At 40.2% G+C, this 17513-nt stretch overlaps 1 protein-coding gene across 2 annotated transcripts in view; it reads left to right on the top strand.

The window, feature by feature from the left end:
• The window catches only part of pi4kab (phosphatidylinositol 4-kinase, catalytic, alpha b), a 31835-nt gene extending 27449 nt beyond the window's left edge, over positions 1-4386 (top strand). For both annotated transcript variants that reach the window (XM_079252085.1, XM_079252084.1), the window contains 10 exons: positions 700-843; positions 953-1023; positions 1144-1250; positions 1340-1444; positions 2280-2405; positions 2535-2655; positions 2799-2958; positions 3038-3127; positions 3236-3319; positions 3409-4386. In XM_079252085.1, the coding sequence (XP_079108211.1) occupies positions 700-843; positions 953-1023; positions 1144-1250; positions 1340-1444; positions 2280-2405; positions 2535-2655; positions 2799-2958; positions 3038-3127; positions 3236-3319; positions 3409-3460 (1060 nt within the window). In that variant the 3' untranslated portion in view covers positions 3461-4386. The remainder of the gene's footprint in view (positions 1-699; positions 844-952; positions 1024-1143; positions 1251-1339; positions 1445-2279; positions 2406-2534; positions 2656-2798; positions 2959-3037; positions 3128-3235; positions 3320-3408) is intronic.
• Positions 4387-17513: the final 13127 nt, after the last annotated feature.

Here is a 17513-nt window from a genome sequence, read left to right as displayed (position 1 = left end):
AAATAAGTTTCCCCCTAAAGAGGGGCAAAATTGACTGTTTTTTCCCAATGATCTCCAATCTAAGTTATAGCCATTGAAAGAAAAGTTCATTAAAAAGTATAAAAATCTATGGCTCAGAGCTTTTATAAAGAGCTTAAAGTTTTTATTTCTGTATAACTTTAGTCAAACAGATCTCTGTAGCCGAGGTGGTTATGAGGTGATAAGTTTTCCCAAGAGGTTTCGTTCCCTTTCCTGTTCTCTAAATCCCCTTGTTACTCATTAATTAAACCATTATTTGCTCCTGTGTTATTTTGATTGTGCATTTCTCTGCATTATCGTGAGTTGCATCTTCTTGTCCATCAGTTTGCTGGCACACACACACACACACACACACACACACACACACACACACACACACACACACACACACACACACACACACACACACACACACAGTGTGATATCAGCCCACCACAGGGTGACAAATTCCCCTCTGCTCTCATTACTCTGCTAATTGCAACAACCCTGAAGAGAAACCTCTTTTGTTGTTTCTCTCCATTACTCCCAGTTTGCTCCTCTGTGGCCAGTAGCAGAGCCTGGCTGTCACTTGTTGTCTGGAGTCATTCATTAAGATGCCCATAGATGTTACTTTCAGTCCCAAGGGTTGATTCATGGAAGTGTGGGAAATGTTGAAGTTGTTTTTTTGTTTGTGTGTGTCAGACCCTTTCCCAAGGGGGAGGAGAGGAATATAGCCTGTCTGGAGGCCATGTCACAGATTAAAGTCCAGCCTGGCTGTTACCTTCCCAGTAACCCAGAGGCCATAGTTTTGGATATAGACTACAAATCTGGGACCCCCATGCAGAGGTGGGCCTCAGAGCGGACTCAGATTAACAATGCAATGAATGTAACAAAGAAACGTGAAAGCTTTGTTTAACTGTAAGTAAAATAATCTGCTGTTTGCATCTCCACGCAGTGCTGCCAAAGCTCCATATCTGGCCAAGTTCAAAGTTAGAAGGTGTGGTGTCAGTGAGCTGGAAAAGGAAGGTAGTGTTACCATTAAAGGTTTCCTCCACGATGTTTACAAAATTAAATCCCCATTTTTTCTGCTTTAATAATATATTCCTACAGATTAAATGTGCCTTAATCGTTACCTCTTCCCTTCAGGTCTGCTGTGTCGCTCAGACTCTGTGGATGAGGGCAAAAGTGAAGAAGAAGACAAGAGAATCTGCTGGCAAGCAGCCATTTTTAAAGTTGGAGATGACTGCAGACAGGTCCATTAACTTCTCTCTCTGCCATTAATCTACGAGCTGTTTCAGCCAGATGTCCCCTCCTTTACCATTTTACTCATTTGTATTTGCAGGACATGTTGGCTCTTCAGATCATCAGTTTGTTTAAGAACATCTTCCAGCTGGTGGGCCTGGATCTCTACGTATTTCCTTACAGGGTGGTGGCTACAGCCCCTGGAGTAAGATCTTAAAATGCTTTAAACTCCTTCCTTACTGCTTTTCATGCATAGTTAATATATGTCCTACAGAATAATACAGGCAAATTTACCACTTGAAAGCCAAGCCAGGTATTTTTTCTTACTTAAAAGCTGGGAACGAGACCCTAAAAGAACAAAGACATGCGGCCGCTAACCCTGCTGAAAAAGATGTTCCCAGACTGCAGTTGCTCAGATTATCCTCCCAGCAATTGAATGTTAAACATCAGTTTAATGCAGTTTAATATTAGATACTTATAATCCACCATTGTTCCTTGGAGGGCAGGTTAAATGAATATTTTCCATTTCTCCTCCCTTCCATACTCCTCTTCCAGCTATATATACGTAACTTGATTAGAAATGGAGTCCATGGTAACATTTTCTCCCACGGTTTGCACTTTTGAACTTTTAACAAATTTTGCTGTGGCTGCTAATTTTAGTAAAGTTAATTTGGTTTATTTCTGGGATGAGAGTGACCTCTGCTCTGTGAATTTCCACCTCCTGAGCATTAGCACACACTGATGCATGACATTTGAATCTACTTTGTGGCGGCTGTTTGCAGTTTAGTATAAGCTGCTGATTTAATAATACACACCTCAAATGTATTCAAATAGGGCTGTTTGATCAACCAGGAGGGATTCACTGATATATTATATGATGCTAAAAAAACCACAGGTGCTGCAGTAATGATGCTTATACAACCCCATCATATAAAAGTTGGGCCTAAATAGGTTGCATTCATGGCTCGGGTCCTCATGTTCAGGTGAACAAAAACCTGCTTTCTTGTTTTTTTCTGATTTTTGTTTTTATGTCCCATCAGTGCGGAGTGATTGAGTGCATCCCAGACTGCAAGTCTCGTGACCAACTGGGCCGACAGACAGACTTTGGCATGTATGACTACTTCAGGAACCAGTATGGAGATGAATCCACACTCGCGTTCCAAAAGGTAAATGCCTGATATCACAACTTCACATAACCTTTCCGCATCATACCTTTAAGATTATACAATATTCATTTGTGTTTTTTATGCTGTGTGTTCTCTGATATCCCCCCCTCCCAATAACTTTCTTCTCAGGCACGGTACAACTTCATCCGCAGCATGGCAGCTTATAGCTTGCTGCTCTTCCTGCTGCAAATAAAAGACAGACACAACGGGAACATCATGCTGGATAGCCAGGGCCACCTTATCCACATTGGTGTGTTCTTGCTTTTAGATAGTTTTACAGGTTTTTTTTCTTTTTGTTTTGTTGTTATTTGGTGACACGTCACCATTATGGGACTCTCAAATGATCAGGAAAATCTTACACCATGATGTTTGCGTACATTTTTGCGTTTTTAGACTTTGGGTTCATGTTTGAAAGTTCTCCTGGCGGGAACCTCGGCTGGGAGCCAGATATCAAGCTCACTGATGAAATGGTCATGATCATGGGGGGTAAGATGGAGGCAACGCCATTTAAATGGTTTATGGAGATGTGCGTGAGGGGATACTTGGCTGTCAGGTGAGTACATAGAGACACTGAAGTAATTCTTAACTGAACAATGAGGATGTAATAACACGATGTTCCTCTGGTGAATCAGGCCCTACATGGATGCTGTGGTGTCTTTAGTTAACCTCATGCTGGATACCGGCCTTCCCTGCTTCAGAGGACAGACCATCAAGTTACTCAAGTGAGTCACATGTTTTGTTTGGTTTTTTTTTATGTCCCTGTAACAATGAATTAGCCAACAAACTGCTTTTTTATTATCTGATGTTGCCCATTGGTTTTTTTTTTCCAGGCAGAGATTCAACCCAGGTTTGAGTGAAAAAGACGCAGCTTCCTTCATCATTAAAGTCATTCAGAACTGCTTCCTTAGCAACAGGTTGGTGCATTTTATTCTAACTTTATTCTTTATAATTGCGACTTCCAGAAAGCACATTTGTCTAATTGTTTTTTCCCCCTCCCCAACAGGAGTAGAACTTATGACATGATCCAGTATTACCAAAACCAGATTCCATATTAAAGGTGTGTGCTAGCCCGAAGCATGTGCATATGTTGGCTGGTTCATAGTGTATGTGTGAGTTTGTGTGAGTTAGTGTGTGTGTGTGTGTGTGTGTGTGTGTGCCTTTACTAAATTTGCCACTGAAGATTGTCATCCACCATTTCTGCTGGTTGTTGGATAGCGTCCTTTGGGTTTGCTTAAGCTTCTTGTTTCCTCTCAAAACATCGTCTTTAAAATTAGTATTCCCTTATTTATTTTTGTCCTGTTGAAATGAATGTTATTATACTATTGCACTAGCATCTTGACTTCTGTGTAGTTGGAGGAATAACTTATGGTAATCTGCACGTTCAGTTTGTGCCAATTTTAATATTGTTTCTAAATGTGGCTTCAGTTGATTTTACTTGGGGTTTTGAAGTCTTAAGTGGATACTTGAAGTAGCTGAAGTAGAGTGGTTTCAGTTCTGACCAATGTGGCCTATTCTGTCATTTTGTACTTGACTGTACTACTGTGCTTTCTGTTTTTAATTGACCTAGGATCATTGATGGTACTCAGCTTGTATTTGACTGTACAGACCATGGGTTACTCTTTATGTGTTTTGGGGTTTTCCAATTTCCAGTTTAAACTGGGAAAATGATCACACAAGTTTTAGGATACACTGGGGCTGAGTTTTGTATATTTTGCATTTCCAAATGGGGGTATCATGCACTTAAATTAAACTGTTGCTTGTGGAAGACATTAAGGCACACTTCAAACGTTGGGCAGATGTATGAAGTCAGGCGTTAACCATCATGGAGCTTGTGTCCAAGGTGGCTTTCTTTGATGATCCAACATTGCGGTGCCCCATGTTCATATTATTAACTTAAACCTTCATGTGATGTTACTGGTTGTAAAGATTTTGCTTCTCTTTGTAATATTTATACCCATGATCCATTTTCTGTATCCTTTTCTATCTCCATGCCTTTTGAATGAGAATGCATAAGATAATAAATCAAATAAAGATCTATTAACTTGAAAAATGTCTGTCTCTTTTCTTTACCATGATTTAAGATATACACTCTCATTGAGTGTTACACTGGGAAAATTACTATTGGATAAAAGAGAAATCCCATGTTCATTTCAAATACCTGCAGCTGAGCTTCTTGAGTGTTAGCACCAGAGGGCAGCATGTGATGACAAATTCAATGTTGGCAAGTAAAACTTTATTTTTTTCATAACTAATGTGCAGCCAAATCAATCAGCCTGATGTTCATCCTCATGTTTTACGGGTGGCTGCTCCAATGCCAAGGACTTGGAACAGCAATAAAAGAGTGTTAAAAAGAAACTTCTTTGAGGTAATGAGAGTGACATTGCATGGGTTTTGAAGCATTCAGCAACTATGGCTTTGAAGATCTCCCCCCTCTGAGAGTAGAATGACTTTAAATGGAGGCTAGCATGTAGTTGCCTGATTTGCCGTGAGACACGGAGTTGAATTACAGTCTTGTTTGAAATAGTGTTGCAAAACAGGTTATTTTGAAGACACTGAAAAGAGTGCAATGAAACAGAACAGCCTAAAGAGTATTGCAAATCGGCAGGTTTACTCCAGTTTTCATTTGTTTGATCATTATGTATGCTGCCAAAATCATACAGAAATATATGAGTAAAAAAGAATAAGTTGATATGTTTCTTATATAGACAAGTCATTATCAGTTTATTGAGATTACAACACAGTTTTTTTTGGGTTTTTTTTATTTTGCTTTACCATTATGTATGTGTGAATTATTTATGATCTAGCTTTAATAAGAGCAACATTAGTGCAGCATTCAAGTGTGTTTGGGGGTATATGGAGGTGGCCTACTGGATGCATCAGTGGAACAGAGTAAGAGCCCTCAGAAAATAGTCAACAGCTCAAGTCAACAAACCAGAGGCCAAACAATCAGTATGAGACAGAGAGAATGAGAGCAGCAGGGAAAGACAAGAGATCCCATGACAGCACACTGAGCTGCTCTTGCTTTTTCATAGTTGATTCACCAACTGTTTTATTCATAACCACATATTTACTGGAAGGAAAATATGCTCATAATCTCAGCACTGTTTGGTGGAAATAGTGGAAACAAACTGATATTATTCAATAGAAAGAAACGCTGTCTGTCTTGGCTGTTTGCCATGATCATGTTGTTCCTGAAGTTTCACGTTTTAAAAAAAAATGTATACTTGTATAACAGATGCACCACCAAAAAGAGACAAACTTAAAATGACTTTCTTTTGGGATCCATTTCTGGCTTTGTCATCTTTCAATATCTTTGCTACATGACAACGCCACATGCTCATACCTGTACAAACCATGCATCAGAAAAATGATTTCAGAAAAAAATAGAACTATACTGCAAGACACAAAAAGCTAGCAACATAACATCAAATAACATTAACTCTGCATTATTAAAATCAATGCCTCACTTTTTTCACATGCTATATTTTACTTCTACAAACATGTGCAGAGCCACTTCTCTCTTTGGTATTATTTGACTTTTTATTTAATATATTTGATCTATTCTATATATATATATTTATAATATATTGTCATATTTTTTTATAATAGAAATATTCTATAAAAAATGGACTTGCATCATTTTCTTGCATCATTTTCTTGTCCTGTATGTATATATATATGAAATTTTATACTATATTTGTTTATTTTTCAGTGAGTTGCAATGTGTTGGGTGACTTTCTTAATGTCCACTGAATGCATCAAAGGGTTAAAAAAAAAAAAACAAGTAGGACACTGTGAAAAAAGAAAATATAACTTTGGATTTAACATTATAAATAATGAAATATTGATATGAGCAAGAGCCCTGCGATGGACTGGCGAGCTGTCCAGGGTGTACCCTGCCTGTCGCCCAAAGCCGGCTGGGATGGGCTCCAGCTTCCCCGCGACCCTGAATTGGAATAAGCGGTTCGGAAAATGAATGAATGAATGATATGAGCAAGAGTAGGCAGCATAAGCATGCAGCAGTCTGCAGTACAATAACTTTTGTTTAAACTGTCAGCACACATGCGTGGTCATCTAACATCTGCATAGACGTGTTTTAGATGACCATATAATTGGTAAAATCTTCCTAATCTGTAAACAGAAAACACTCCCTTTGTCTTCCTTTTGTGTCCTTTAGGTCAAACATGGCTCCATGTGTCCTTGTTCATCACATGTATCAAACTGCAGGGCATCTTGTGACACATTCATGCTCCTTGAGCTGGTGAAGCTGAGGCCCAGTATGCCAGCCATGTGCTATGCAATAATTAACTCCTCTCTGAACTGTTCCAGTCATTAAAAGCTGTAAGGAGTGAAGTTGAGTAGAAAGGGCTGTTTGTTCGAAGCACCAGAGCAGACAGTCAGGCCTATTGATGAGATGCTGGAGCTAATCAGGAATAGAGGCTGCTGTGCCCTGAATAGCAGCGTTGATGAGGGTTTTTTTTTACTTATGTGAAAAAAGAAACTATTGCCACACAGGAGTAAGGCTGTCCTTCTCAGTGCTGCTCTAATAGACAATTTTATTTTTCTGTTTTCATGTTACAAGAGCATCCAATAGATTTGTGTTGTAACTGCTGAACTTTGGCTTGTAGTTCCCAGAGAGCACCGTATTGTTAGCTGTCATACATAATGACTACTCAAGTGAGTCTGAAAAAAATGTGACTTCAGTGTGACGTGATTGCTGAGTGGTCAGGGTGCATACCAAATGGGTTCAAATACCCTCAAGCTGTGAATCTCTGTTTTGACTTCTTGGTGACTGGGTTCTTACTATATGTGACACTTTGTATTTCCCATTGTTCTTTATTAAAAATGCCAAAATATTATCTTTACAAAACATGACCATAAACGTTATCCCGAACAAATCAAAGTATGTGAGCTCTTTAAACATGTACTATTATTTTAGCATAAGCTCAATTAACTGCTGCTTATGAGGAAAATCAGCAGCACCTTCTGTTTTAATGACAAGAAATTGTATTCTGAAACATGTAAACATTAATACCAAGCCTCATGATATCTTGTTCATGGTCACTGCTGCAGGGTTAGTTGAAACATATATTAAATACCAGGAATGTATGTAAAGAGAGACATATTTACAGCAATATAAAAAATTAAAATATTGACAATTACTTTAAATGTTCAACCCCAAACCCTCTGACTAAGTGTTAGGTTTGTGTGTGTGTATGCAGTTTGATGTATAAAGAAAACAGTGAAACAGCCCAAAAAAATTCTAGCTGATTGGTGACTCTTTGTCTGGTTTGCCTGCATTTTGCATGCAGCTGAAGGGCAGAGGTTGGGTCAGCCTCTCTCTGTGCTGTTCATCATTTGCGTTATCTGATGTTATAACGACCTAGGGGAAGGGTCAGACCTAACCAGCATAGAATCACTGTTTACCCGCAAGCTGCAGCCTGGTAGGTAACAAACACTGTACATCTTAAAACGCAACCATGCAACTGCATATACACAAAACACACTACTAGTCATTGTTCCACCTGTTAGAATAAATCTTGCATAATGATATATCTCAGTGTATTCAACACAAAACACTGCATTAGCATAACAAACCAAAGTTTTTAAAAGCTCTTTATATGTCAGTATGAAATAATAGACTCTCTGTACTCACTAAGGGCTTGTCAAGACACTCACTGGTACCAAACTCTCTGTTTTCCCTTTATCTAATCCTTTTTTCACTGTTTCTTGATGCCCACATATTATTCACCATTGGTTGTGCTGCTGAATGGAACCCAGTATTCACCCTGTCCTTATCGTGTGACCTTTGATCTGTTTGGACAGCGTGACCAACAGAGGCTGGAAGGAGAGGAGAGCCAAGGGAGCAAAGGCAGAGGAAATCCGGCACATTTCAAAAGCTTAATATGCAATTCTAGTTTGTATTTTTCTTTACTGACGCTTGTAGTATGTAACAAAAGGCCTCAACTGTTGCTTTTCCAGTCTGTCCTGAACTCAGCAGCAATTATTAATAAACCAAAATCTGGTCTTGCACTTCCATAAATGAGAGGAACATCATACAAAGTGAAAAGCACCAAGTGAGAACCATCATGAAAACATTTTTTCTTTTGCCTAGAACTCTATTCCTGTGAAACATAATGGCACCACTGGTTTGCATTTAGAAAACATCAATGCTGCTGAGGATAAAAATAGCAAATGCAGCCTTTGCCCTGCAATCACCCTCCACTCTGCTGTCCTTATATCAACCTTTTATTTCTTACCTTGTTGCTTCCCCTACTGCATTTCTGGCTCTTCATACTGACTTCAAATTTACTGGCTGTAACACAACATGTTTAAAAGTGATGGAAGATATTTTCTGTGGTAATTGTGCCATCAGTATTTCACCAGTCCAGTGAGAATCACACATGAGTGTACATAGACACTGTATGCAAAGCTGCAACAACAGGAAAATCAGATAAGTCAAGACATGAATAAACAAATCAGTTTTTTTCTCTTCAGTTTTAGATCAGAATCAGAAAAATTTATTGCCATCATACTTTGTGACTAAACTGCACCAACTGAGTTGTGCAGTTTAGTCAAATAGCAAAATTGCAGCAACTACCACTGACAAAGCATCTAAAATAGGTGAATAAAAACATAAAATCCATTCAAAATATAATAAAATTGACACACGGCAACAATCAGATCTGGATATGGTCATTATTGCACAGGTTTCAGCCAGTAGATATGTCCTGTTGTGACACCATTCTCTCATTTTTAGAGACATAATTTAAACATTGGAAATTTTTATGAATATTAAACTAAACTAAAATAAAATAAAATAAAACAAACTTAACTGTCTGTTGTATACCAAAGGGCAAAAAGACATAAAATGACTAGTTTAGTTTTTAATAGTACTGTATTTAATACTACATTCATGTAATTCATTATGTATAAACAGTAACTAATATTGTCATATAAATAAAATGGTGTATTTGTGATGGAAGTCAAAATTAACTTAAAAATGAACTTTACTGGAACTGTCTTGAAACCGCAGGGTATCTAGCTTTTCTTTTGTCTCTTTTTCTTGTTATCTGTATTGACAACATAATCAATATGACATGAACAGAGTGAAACTATTTTGAAAGAGCAAAACATTTTTTTAAACAATCACATGTTTTGTTTGTTTTACAATCCCACTCATTTCAGCCGTGTCCTACAAAATGTCCGTGTAAAATAAATTCAAATCTAAATTCAAAGAAATGCACAACAAACAAATGTTAATAATTAGCAATGCACCTATCATCTATTAATCATTATTATTATTATTACATTATTATTACAGTTTATTGGGTAGTACCATTTTTGGAACATGCAGTTGTGTGTTTGTCCAGCAGATGGCTAAAGTAGCTCTAAACGGCAGGACCATAAACTGAGTGAGATAAAGTCCAAAAACGGACTAGAAGAGCAGTGAAGGGAAAGTCCAAGATTTCTTATGAAATAATCTCATATTTTATAATATTTATGTGAAATTATTTTCCTGTTATATGTGATGAAACGTGTTCATTTATACATTGACCAGCAGCAAATTTTCAGTCCTAAACCTACTTTGAACTAAAAAATTTTACTTTTTTTTTTTTTTTGGCCCATATCAAACTTCAGCCTTCTCCAAACAACTGAATCAGATTAATTAGGCACTGTCCATGACAACCGGTTAACAACAAAAAGCCTCTGCCACTCTCAACCACCACGGCCACTGTTGCCACGGAGACCCATTCAGATGCCCAGTGGTGACCTCTGACCTGAGGGGAGACTGGTGAATGTAGCTGAAAGGAGCGGCTGGGATGGGGCATCTGGGGTATCATCTGGCGCCTAACAAAGCCCCTCGCCAGCTGGGAAGGAGGGCAGGAGATACAGAGAGAGTGAGCTGGAGGAAGGGGGCATATATGAGAGGGGAGTGGAGAGAAAAAGAGAGAGCACCCTTTTCTTCTTGCCCTCTTCAGAGAGAGTGGCCATTGACACTGTGCATCTCATTAAAATCTGTGCAGATCCCCCCCCCCCCCCCCCCCCCCCCCCCCCCCCCCCCCCACCCCCTCTCCTGTCCCTCACTCTGATGCACAGGGCCAAGGCAGCTGCCTCTCCCAGTTTGGCCATTCAAGCTCAAGTGCAGTCCACTGCAGGATAGAGGGGAAAAAAAAAGGGCAGACAGAGAGAACGTTGGGACTCAGAGGAGCGAAGGGGGGTTAGTGGGGAATAAAGGCCTTGGACATATGCCACAACCAAAGTGAAAAGAGAGGCAGCTCAAAGAAATGTATCTTTTTCCTGTTACAACTTACAGCAAACTTTCCCTGTTTTTCTGCTGGAGGACATTGTTGCTTTAAAATGTGGCCTAATCAGACAACAAAATCTTAATTTTTTCCCCCTCCTTGAACACGTTGTGCATCCTGCAGCACTTTACTTCTGTTTTTCTGAAAAATGCAAGTGAGCTCAGGAGTTTCGCTGAGGCGCCAGACGTGAGTAGACAGACAGCAGAATAAAACATGCAAACAGCTGCTGGGTGGCAACACGCGTAATCACTGACAGCAAACAATGACACACACATACACACACACACACAGCCATCGACTTCACAGAGTCCCTCTGGTGTCCCCCCTGCACCCCTGAAGGACATTGTGGATATGCTCGGGTCTCTGTGAGGGTCATGGCCATGCAGTGTTTGTGTGGTGTGTATGTGTGTACGTGTATGTGCATGTGTTTGTTTTTGTGTGTGCGAAACCCAGAGAGCACAGCAGGGCTTCTGTCAAAACAGAAAATCTGCCATGGGGTGCAGAAGGTGGGGGGTCTGTAATAAGATAAGAAATTACTAATATGATAGGCAGGGTTTAAGCTGGAGGGTCTTATGTTAATGAGGTAATAACACTGCAGGTATTGGCAAGAGAAGCATGTGCATTTGCACATGAGGATATAATATTTCATTAACATAACTCATGTTTATTTGCACACAGACACATTTTCAGCACATGATTGTTCATATAATGAGTACAGAGCTGATACACCGTAGAACAAGATGCAACACATCTGGAGAAATCAGCATTTACCTTCACTCTTCTTGTTTCACTCTTCCCAAGCCAGCCTGAATTCCTAAATTCAAGGGTACAGCAAGCGAGCCCCTCGTCCCCCACCTCTTCTTTCTGTCGTGTCCACTGATGAATGGGGCTTTGCGTGTGGATTTTAATTACTGCTCTGTCGAGGTGGGAATTGGCCATGCATTAAATTGGAATGAGACACATTTTTCCCCTCAGCAGGGGAGGGAGGAGATTGGAGGGTAAAAGGAGAAAATGGTTACTGTATATTAATTGAACAATCCAGGGGCGCACAAAGTTCTAACATAACTGTACAAGGCTAACAAAAAGAGACAAAAACAGAAAAAGAGTTGCAGATTTTTATGAACGCAGACAATTACGGAAGGTTTTTGGTATGTAAAAATAAAAAATATACTGGGAGAAATTTTATAAGATAAAGTCCTGATAGCTCCTTTTTTAATTGGAAATTTATTTAACCAATCCCCTGAGTGGAAGAAATGAAGGAGACCAGCATTGCAGAGCTCTTGCAAGGATGGCAAGGGCATGTGCAGTTATGATTAAAGTCTATTTGTGTCAATTACTTCTGATTAAAAAGGACATTACATAGGTCAAATTCTGTTTTGCAGTCTGCCAGCATAGCTTAGAAGAGTCAAATAAAACTGAGCTTTCAAATCAATCACACAGACATATACAGAGGAAGGCTCATATTGTTGGAGCGGTGTTTAGTGGAGGAAGGAAAGCTAAAGAAAGCACAACTGGTACACTTCTAATTGATCCAACACAGTCACTAAATCACCTGAGTTATGAGGTTGATTGTAGAAATGCTGAACTTTATGACCGGGGCATTATGCTTAATTGGCTGATAAAATGTTGATATCCTTGGATGCATTTAGGACAGGCTCACTGATGCCAGATTCTACAGTAAGACCTCAGAAAATCCCAACATTATTGTCTGGGTATAAGCAGGTACAGCATATCCTAACAACTGCAATGTCCCTTATTAAAGCCTTGTTATCAATAATAGGCTACAAAAAGAATCAGCTGTGTCATTAATCTTGTTCAAGGTGTTCTGTTTCCAGAGATCAATGACCATCTGAGTTGTTTGACATGTCATACTCATCAAATGTGAGGGCTGATTCCAATAAGCCACAGATGGTTGCCATGGAGGTCTGATTGTGGTATCTGTGGTACCCTAACATAATGAAGTTCATTTTGTCAAATGGAAAAAAGAGAAAAAGAAAGAAAAGGGGCCAGCAGTAAATTGGCTTTTATGAAAGGGTCATTCTGTTAAGCAAGGAGATACCAATCAGAACTCTGCTCATCGTCTTACTGTATTTTTGCACATATTGTGTCAATGGACTTAATCTGCTTGACTGAAAACAAAACATGATTCAACACTTCAACAGTGTCTTCTAAATCTTGTACAAAATCTAATTCCTTTTTTATGCACGAAAACTACTATATTTTCCATTCCTAATGCAGAATTTGTCACTGCAGTGTTTGCGATTTTATTGGGAATTTATCACTTTAACATGCTTTATAAGTTCATGATTAATAACAGCAGATTAAATGTTACAGAGTTTAAATGATTTATATGCACCTAAAAACTAAATGAACTAACACAAACTGACAAAAAGAATCTTTTCAAGGCGTGCAGTTCTGCAGTGACTGCACATTATAACAAAAAGCAAAAATTAGACTTCAGGGAAGTTGCCAGATGCCAACTGAGTGAATAGGTTTGACACATTTACCTGTAAAATGTTTGTGGGCCTTTAAAAAATTTAGTTTAACAATTACAGATGTGCAAAACCATTGCCGAAATCTTTTCTTTGACTCATCTTTGCTGTTTTAAGTCGTTCCCTTGTACTGGATCACAGTATGTTTTCTTGTACTAAACTCAACGGAACATCTTCTAGCAACTGGAAGATATGAATGTCCAGCTGACTGAGGTTCTGGTGCAAATGTGTCATCACACGATTTGATGAGAGGTTTTAGGGGTCAGCACATGGTCATCTGTAGTCAGCTGACAAGCCGAGCTGCTTTCTGATAACAGGCCAGACGGGCAAAGGACAGGAAAAGCATGACATGACAAACAACACATGACCCTGACAAAGATCTTTGTTTGTGCTGGTTTGTCCCCTTTATTTTCTCAGATGATTCTTCCTCTGTCATTCACTATTGAAGTGCGTCGTTCTTGGCTCATCTCTATATACACTTCTTCTTTTGCTATTTAAACTTGGAAAAGTGATCTTTGATCTCAGTGGGACTGACCTGGTTAACAACAACAACAACAACAACAACAACAACAACAACAATAATAATAATAATAATAATAATAATAATAAGCTAACAGTTGAAGCTTCAGACATATTTTTCCTGAGTTTTTAAAGCTTCTTTTCACGTTTTTCTTTTTAAACTGCCAGATACCAATGTTGAGTGAATGAACTTGTGCCATTCTCTGCTGCTTATCCGGGGTCGGGTCGCGGGGCAGCAGCCTAAGCAGGGAAGCCCAGACTTCCCTCTCACCAGCCACATCTGCCAACTCTGCGGGGGGATCCCGAGGCGTTCCCAAGCCAGCCGAGAGATATAATCGCTCCAGCGTGTCCTGGGTCTTCCCCGGGGTCTCCTCCCAGAGGGACGTGCCCAGAACACCTCACCAGGGAGGCGTCCAGGAGGCATTCTGACCAGATGCCTGGGCCATCTCAACTGACTCCTGTTGATGCGGAGGAGCAGTGGCTCTACTCTGAGCCCCTCCAGGATGACTGAGCTCTTCACCCTATCTCTAAGGGTGAGCCCGGCCACCCTGTGGAGGAAACTCATTTCAGCCGCCTGTATGAGAGAGCTTGTTTTTTCGGTCATGACCCACAGCTCATGACCATAAGTGAGGGTAGGAAGGTAGATTGACTGGTAAATTGAGACCTTTGCCTTCTGGTTCAGTTCTTTCTTCACCATGACAGACTGGCACAGCATCCGCATTACTGCAGACGCCGCACCAATCCGCCTGTCAATCTCACGCTCCATCCTTCCCTCACTCATGAACAAGATCCTGAGATATTTAAACTCCTCCACTTGGGGCAGGACCTCACTCCCGACCCAGAGAGGACAATCCACCCTATTCCGGCTGAGGACCATGGTCTCAGATTTGCAGGTGCTGATTCTCATCCCAGCCGCTTCACACTAGGCTGCAAATCACGTCACCCATAAAAAGCAGAGACCCAATCCTGAGGTCACCAAACCGGATCCCCTCAACACCTCTACTGCACCTAGAAATTCTGTCTGTAAAAGTTATGAACAGAATCGATGATAAAGGGCAGCCTTGGCGGAGTCCAACCCTCACTGGAAACGAATCCAACTTACTGCCGGCAATGCTGACCAAGCTCTGACACCTGTCGTACAGGGTCTAGGCAGCTCCTACAAGGGGGTCCAGTAGCCCATGCTCCCGGAGTACCCCCCACAGTAGCCACCGGGGGACACGGTCGAACGCCTTCTCCAGGTCCACAAAGCACATGTAAACTGGTTGGGCAAACTCCCATGCCCCCTCCAGGAACCCAAAGAGGGTATAGAGCTGGTCCACTGTTCCATAACCAGGATGAAAACCGTATTGCTCCTCCTCAATCCGAGATTCGACTACCTGAAGCTGAGGAGTGTGATCCCCCTTTAGTTGGAACAACCCTTCAGGAACCCTTTTTGAAAGGTCCAGAGGCACTGTTCCCGATGTCCATGCGATGCTGCAGAGACGTGTCAGCCAGGACAGCCCACAACATCCAGAGCCTCAAGGAACTCCGGGCGGATCTCATCCACCCCAAAGGCATTGCCACCAAGGAGCTTTGTAACCTACTCAGCAACCTCAGCCCCAGAGATAGGAGAGTCCACCCCCGAGTCTCCCAGCTCTTCGTCCCCATCGGAAGACGTGTTGGTAGGATTGAGAAGGTCTTCAAAGTATTCCTTCTACTGACCCACAACGTCCCGAGTTGAGGTCAGCAGCTCCCCATCTCCACTGTACACAGTGTTGATGGTGGACCAGAATCGGCTCAAAGCTGTCCGAAAGTCGTTCTCCATAGCCTTACTGAACTCCTCCCATGTCCGAGTTTTTACCTTGGTTACAGCCAAAGCTGCATGCCATTTAGCCTGTTGATACCTATCAGCTGCCTTGAGAGTCTCAAAGGCCAAGAAGGCCCGATAGGACTCCTTCTTCAGCTTGATGGCATCCCTCACTGCTGGTGTCCACCAACGAGTTCTGGGATTACTGCTGCGACAGGCACTAATGACAAGATCTCTTTTCTAAGGGTCCAAATAAAAGTTTACTTAATGGATCAGGCAGGAATTGCAAATGGAGAAAAAAACAACACTATAAATTAGTTTATTGATAGCCTTGCCCAATCTAAAAGATCGGTAATAAATCAAATATGCAGCAAATAAAATAGGTAGCACAAGTAATGTGTTTTGAGATGTAAAACTAAAGTCTTCTTTAATCAACAGGACTATAAAAAGAAGTGAAAATGTGCAAAAATATTGTGATTTGCAACAATCATACTACAGTCTGGAGCTAAAGATAAGATGGAAACAATAAACACAGACGTTATCGAAGCAGGAAACAGAAATCTCTCTTCTAGACAGTCAAATATTGTACAGTTACAGTCTTTCCACCTTCCCACCACTAAATTAAAACATTGCATTGTTCAGTTTTGTCATTTTTAAAATATTGTATTTATATATATTATAAACTGTGTTGCATAACTAACTATTTTCAAAACCAGTCCATCCATTCATTCATCCATCCCAGTATCATATGGTGAAGAGTATTTCTGGTTTTGATGTTAGTTTTTTTTTATTTATTTATTTATTTTTTATTACAGATTAATGATATGCTGCCAAATCTAAAATCAGAAACTTGTGGAAACAAGAAAGCATTCTTTATTTCATATAACCCCAGGAGATTAAAACTGTTTTTTTAAATCATCATTTTTAGGTAATAAAACAGTAAGATCAATATTAATTCTGTAATTCTGAAGTTTTCTCTGCAACATTCACACGCTTTTAAACTACTTCCTTTCAGTATTGATGTATTTTACCTTGTAAATTATAACAGAGAGCTTCTACCACCTCACACTACATTTCTCATCTGTAAAGCATATTACTTGTATTACAGTTGCAAACAACCTTTCTCCCTATGGCACATTTATACATAAATGCAAGATTAAAAGGATGAAAACATAACTTTTGGCTCTGTACTGTTTCATAACTGTGACAACAGGATTAACAATCAGAACGAACTTTGTATAATTGCAACACATCACACATAGACATAAGTTTATTTTTTTCTCCATTTCCCCAGATCATCAACTGCACCCCTCCTCTGCTACTATCCTTCTATTTTTCCTCCTCTTTACCTCTTCTTGTCCCACTCCCCCTCTCCCTCCCTCTTCTACTCCTCCTCTCTGTTAATGGAGTGTTGGCAGGGAGCCAGGGGAAGCCTTGCTCTATGGGTCTTCCCTTCTTGGCAGAGCTCCCAGTATGTGTTTGTGTGTGTGAGTGGGTAGCTCTGCACTCGCTCTCATAATCACTGCCATTCAGCACCTCGTCGGAGTGTGTCCATGTTTACACGAGAGGGGTCAGGGAGCAGGCAACAACTCTCTCTCTCTCTCTCTTGCACATCAAACACATATGCACACAAACTTGTGCACAAACAGAGGTCAAGGAAAAGATAAGGCACATGCTGAATATATTATTGTTAAGTTCTCTTACCTGAAAGTGTGTTCTGAAAAACATGCAGTTTAGAGGGAAATATAGGCTGTGGTACAACCTTTTTTTTTCTCCACATAATTTCATTAGGTCTTAATTAAGTTTGTGGCATGTTTTGGTTAAAATACAGCTGAAATTCAGTACAACAACCCCTTTTTCTATCATAGATTTTAACCTCTGTTCTTATTGACCTGTTTTAGACTATGGAGTGATCCACTCCTTCCACATTACTCTTTTCTTCTGCAAGGCCTGACTCTTGTGAGATTAGTGCTAAGTAGCCCTTGAATGCACTTTTTAAAAATAT

Source organism: Telmatherina bonti (genome assembly GCF_933228915.1).
Source record: "Telmatherina bonti genome assembly, chromosome: 13".
NCBI lineage: Eukaryota > Metazoa > Chordata > Actinopteri > Atheriniformes > Telmatherinidae > Telmatherina > Telmatherina bonti.
This window is presented reverse-complemented; position numbering and strand designations above follow the sequence as displayed.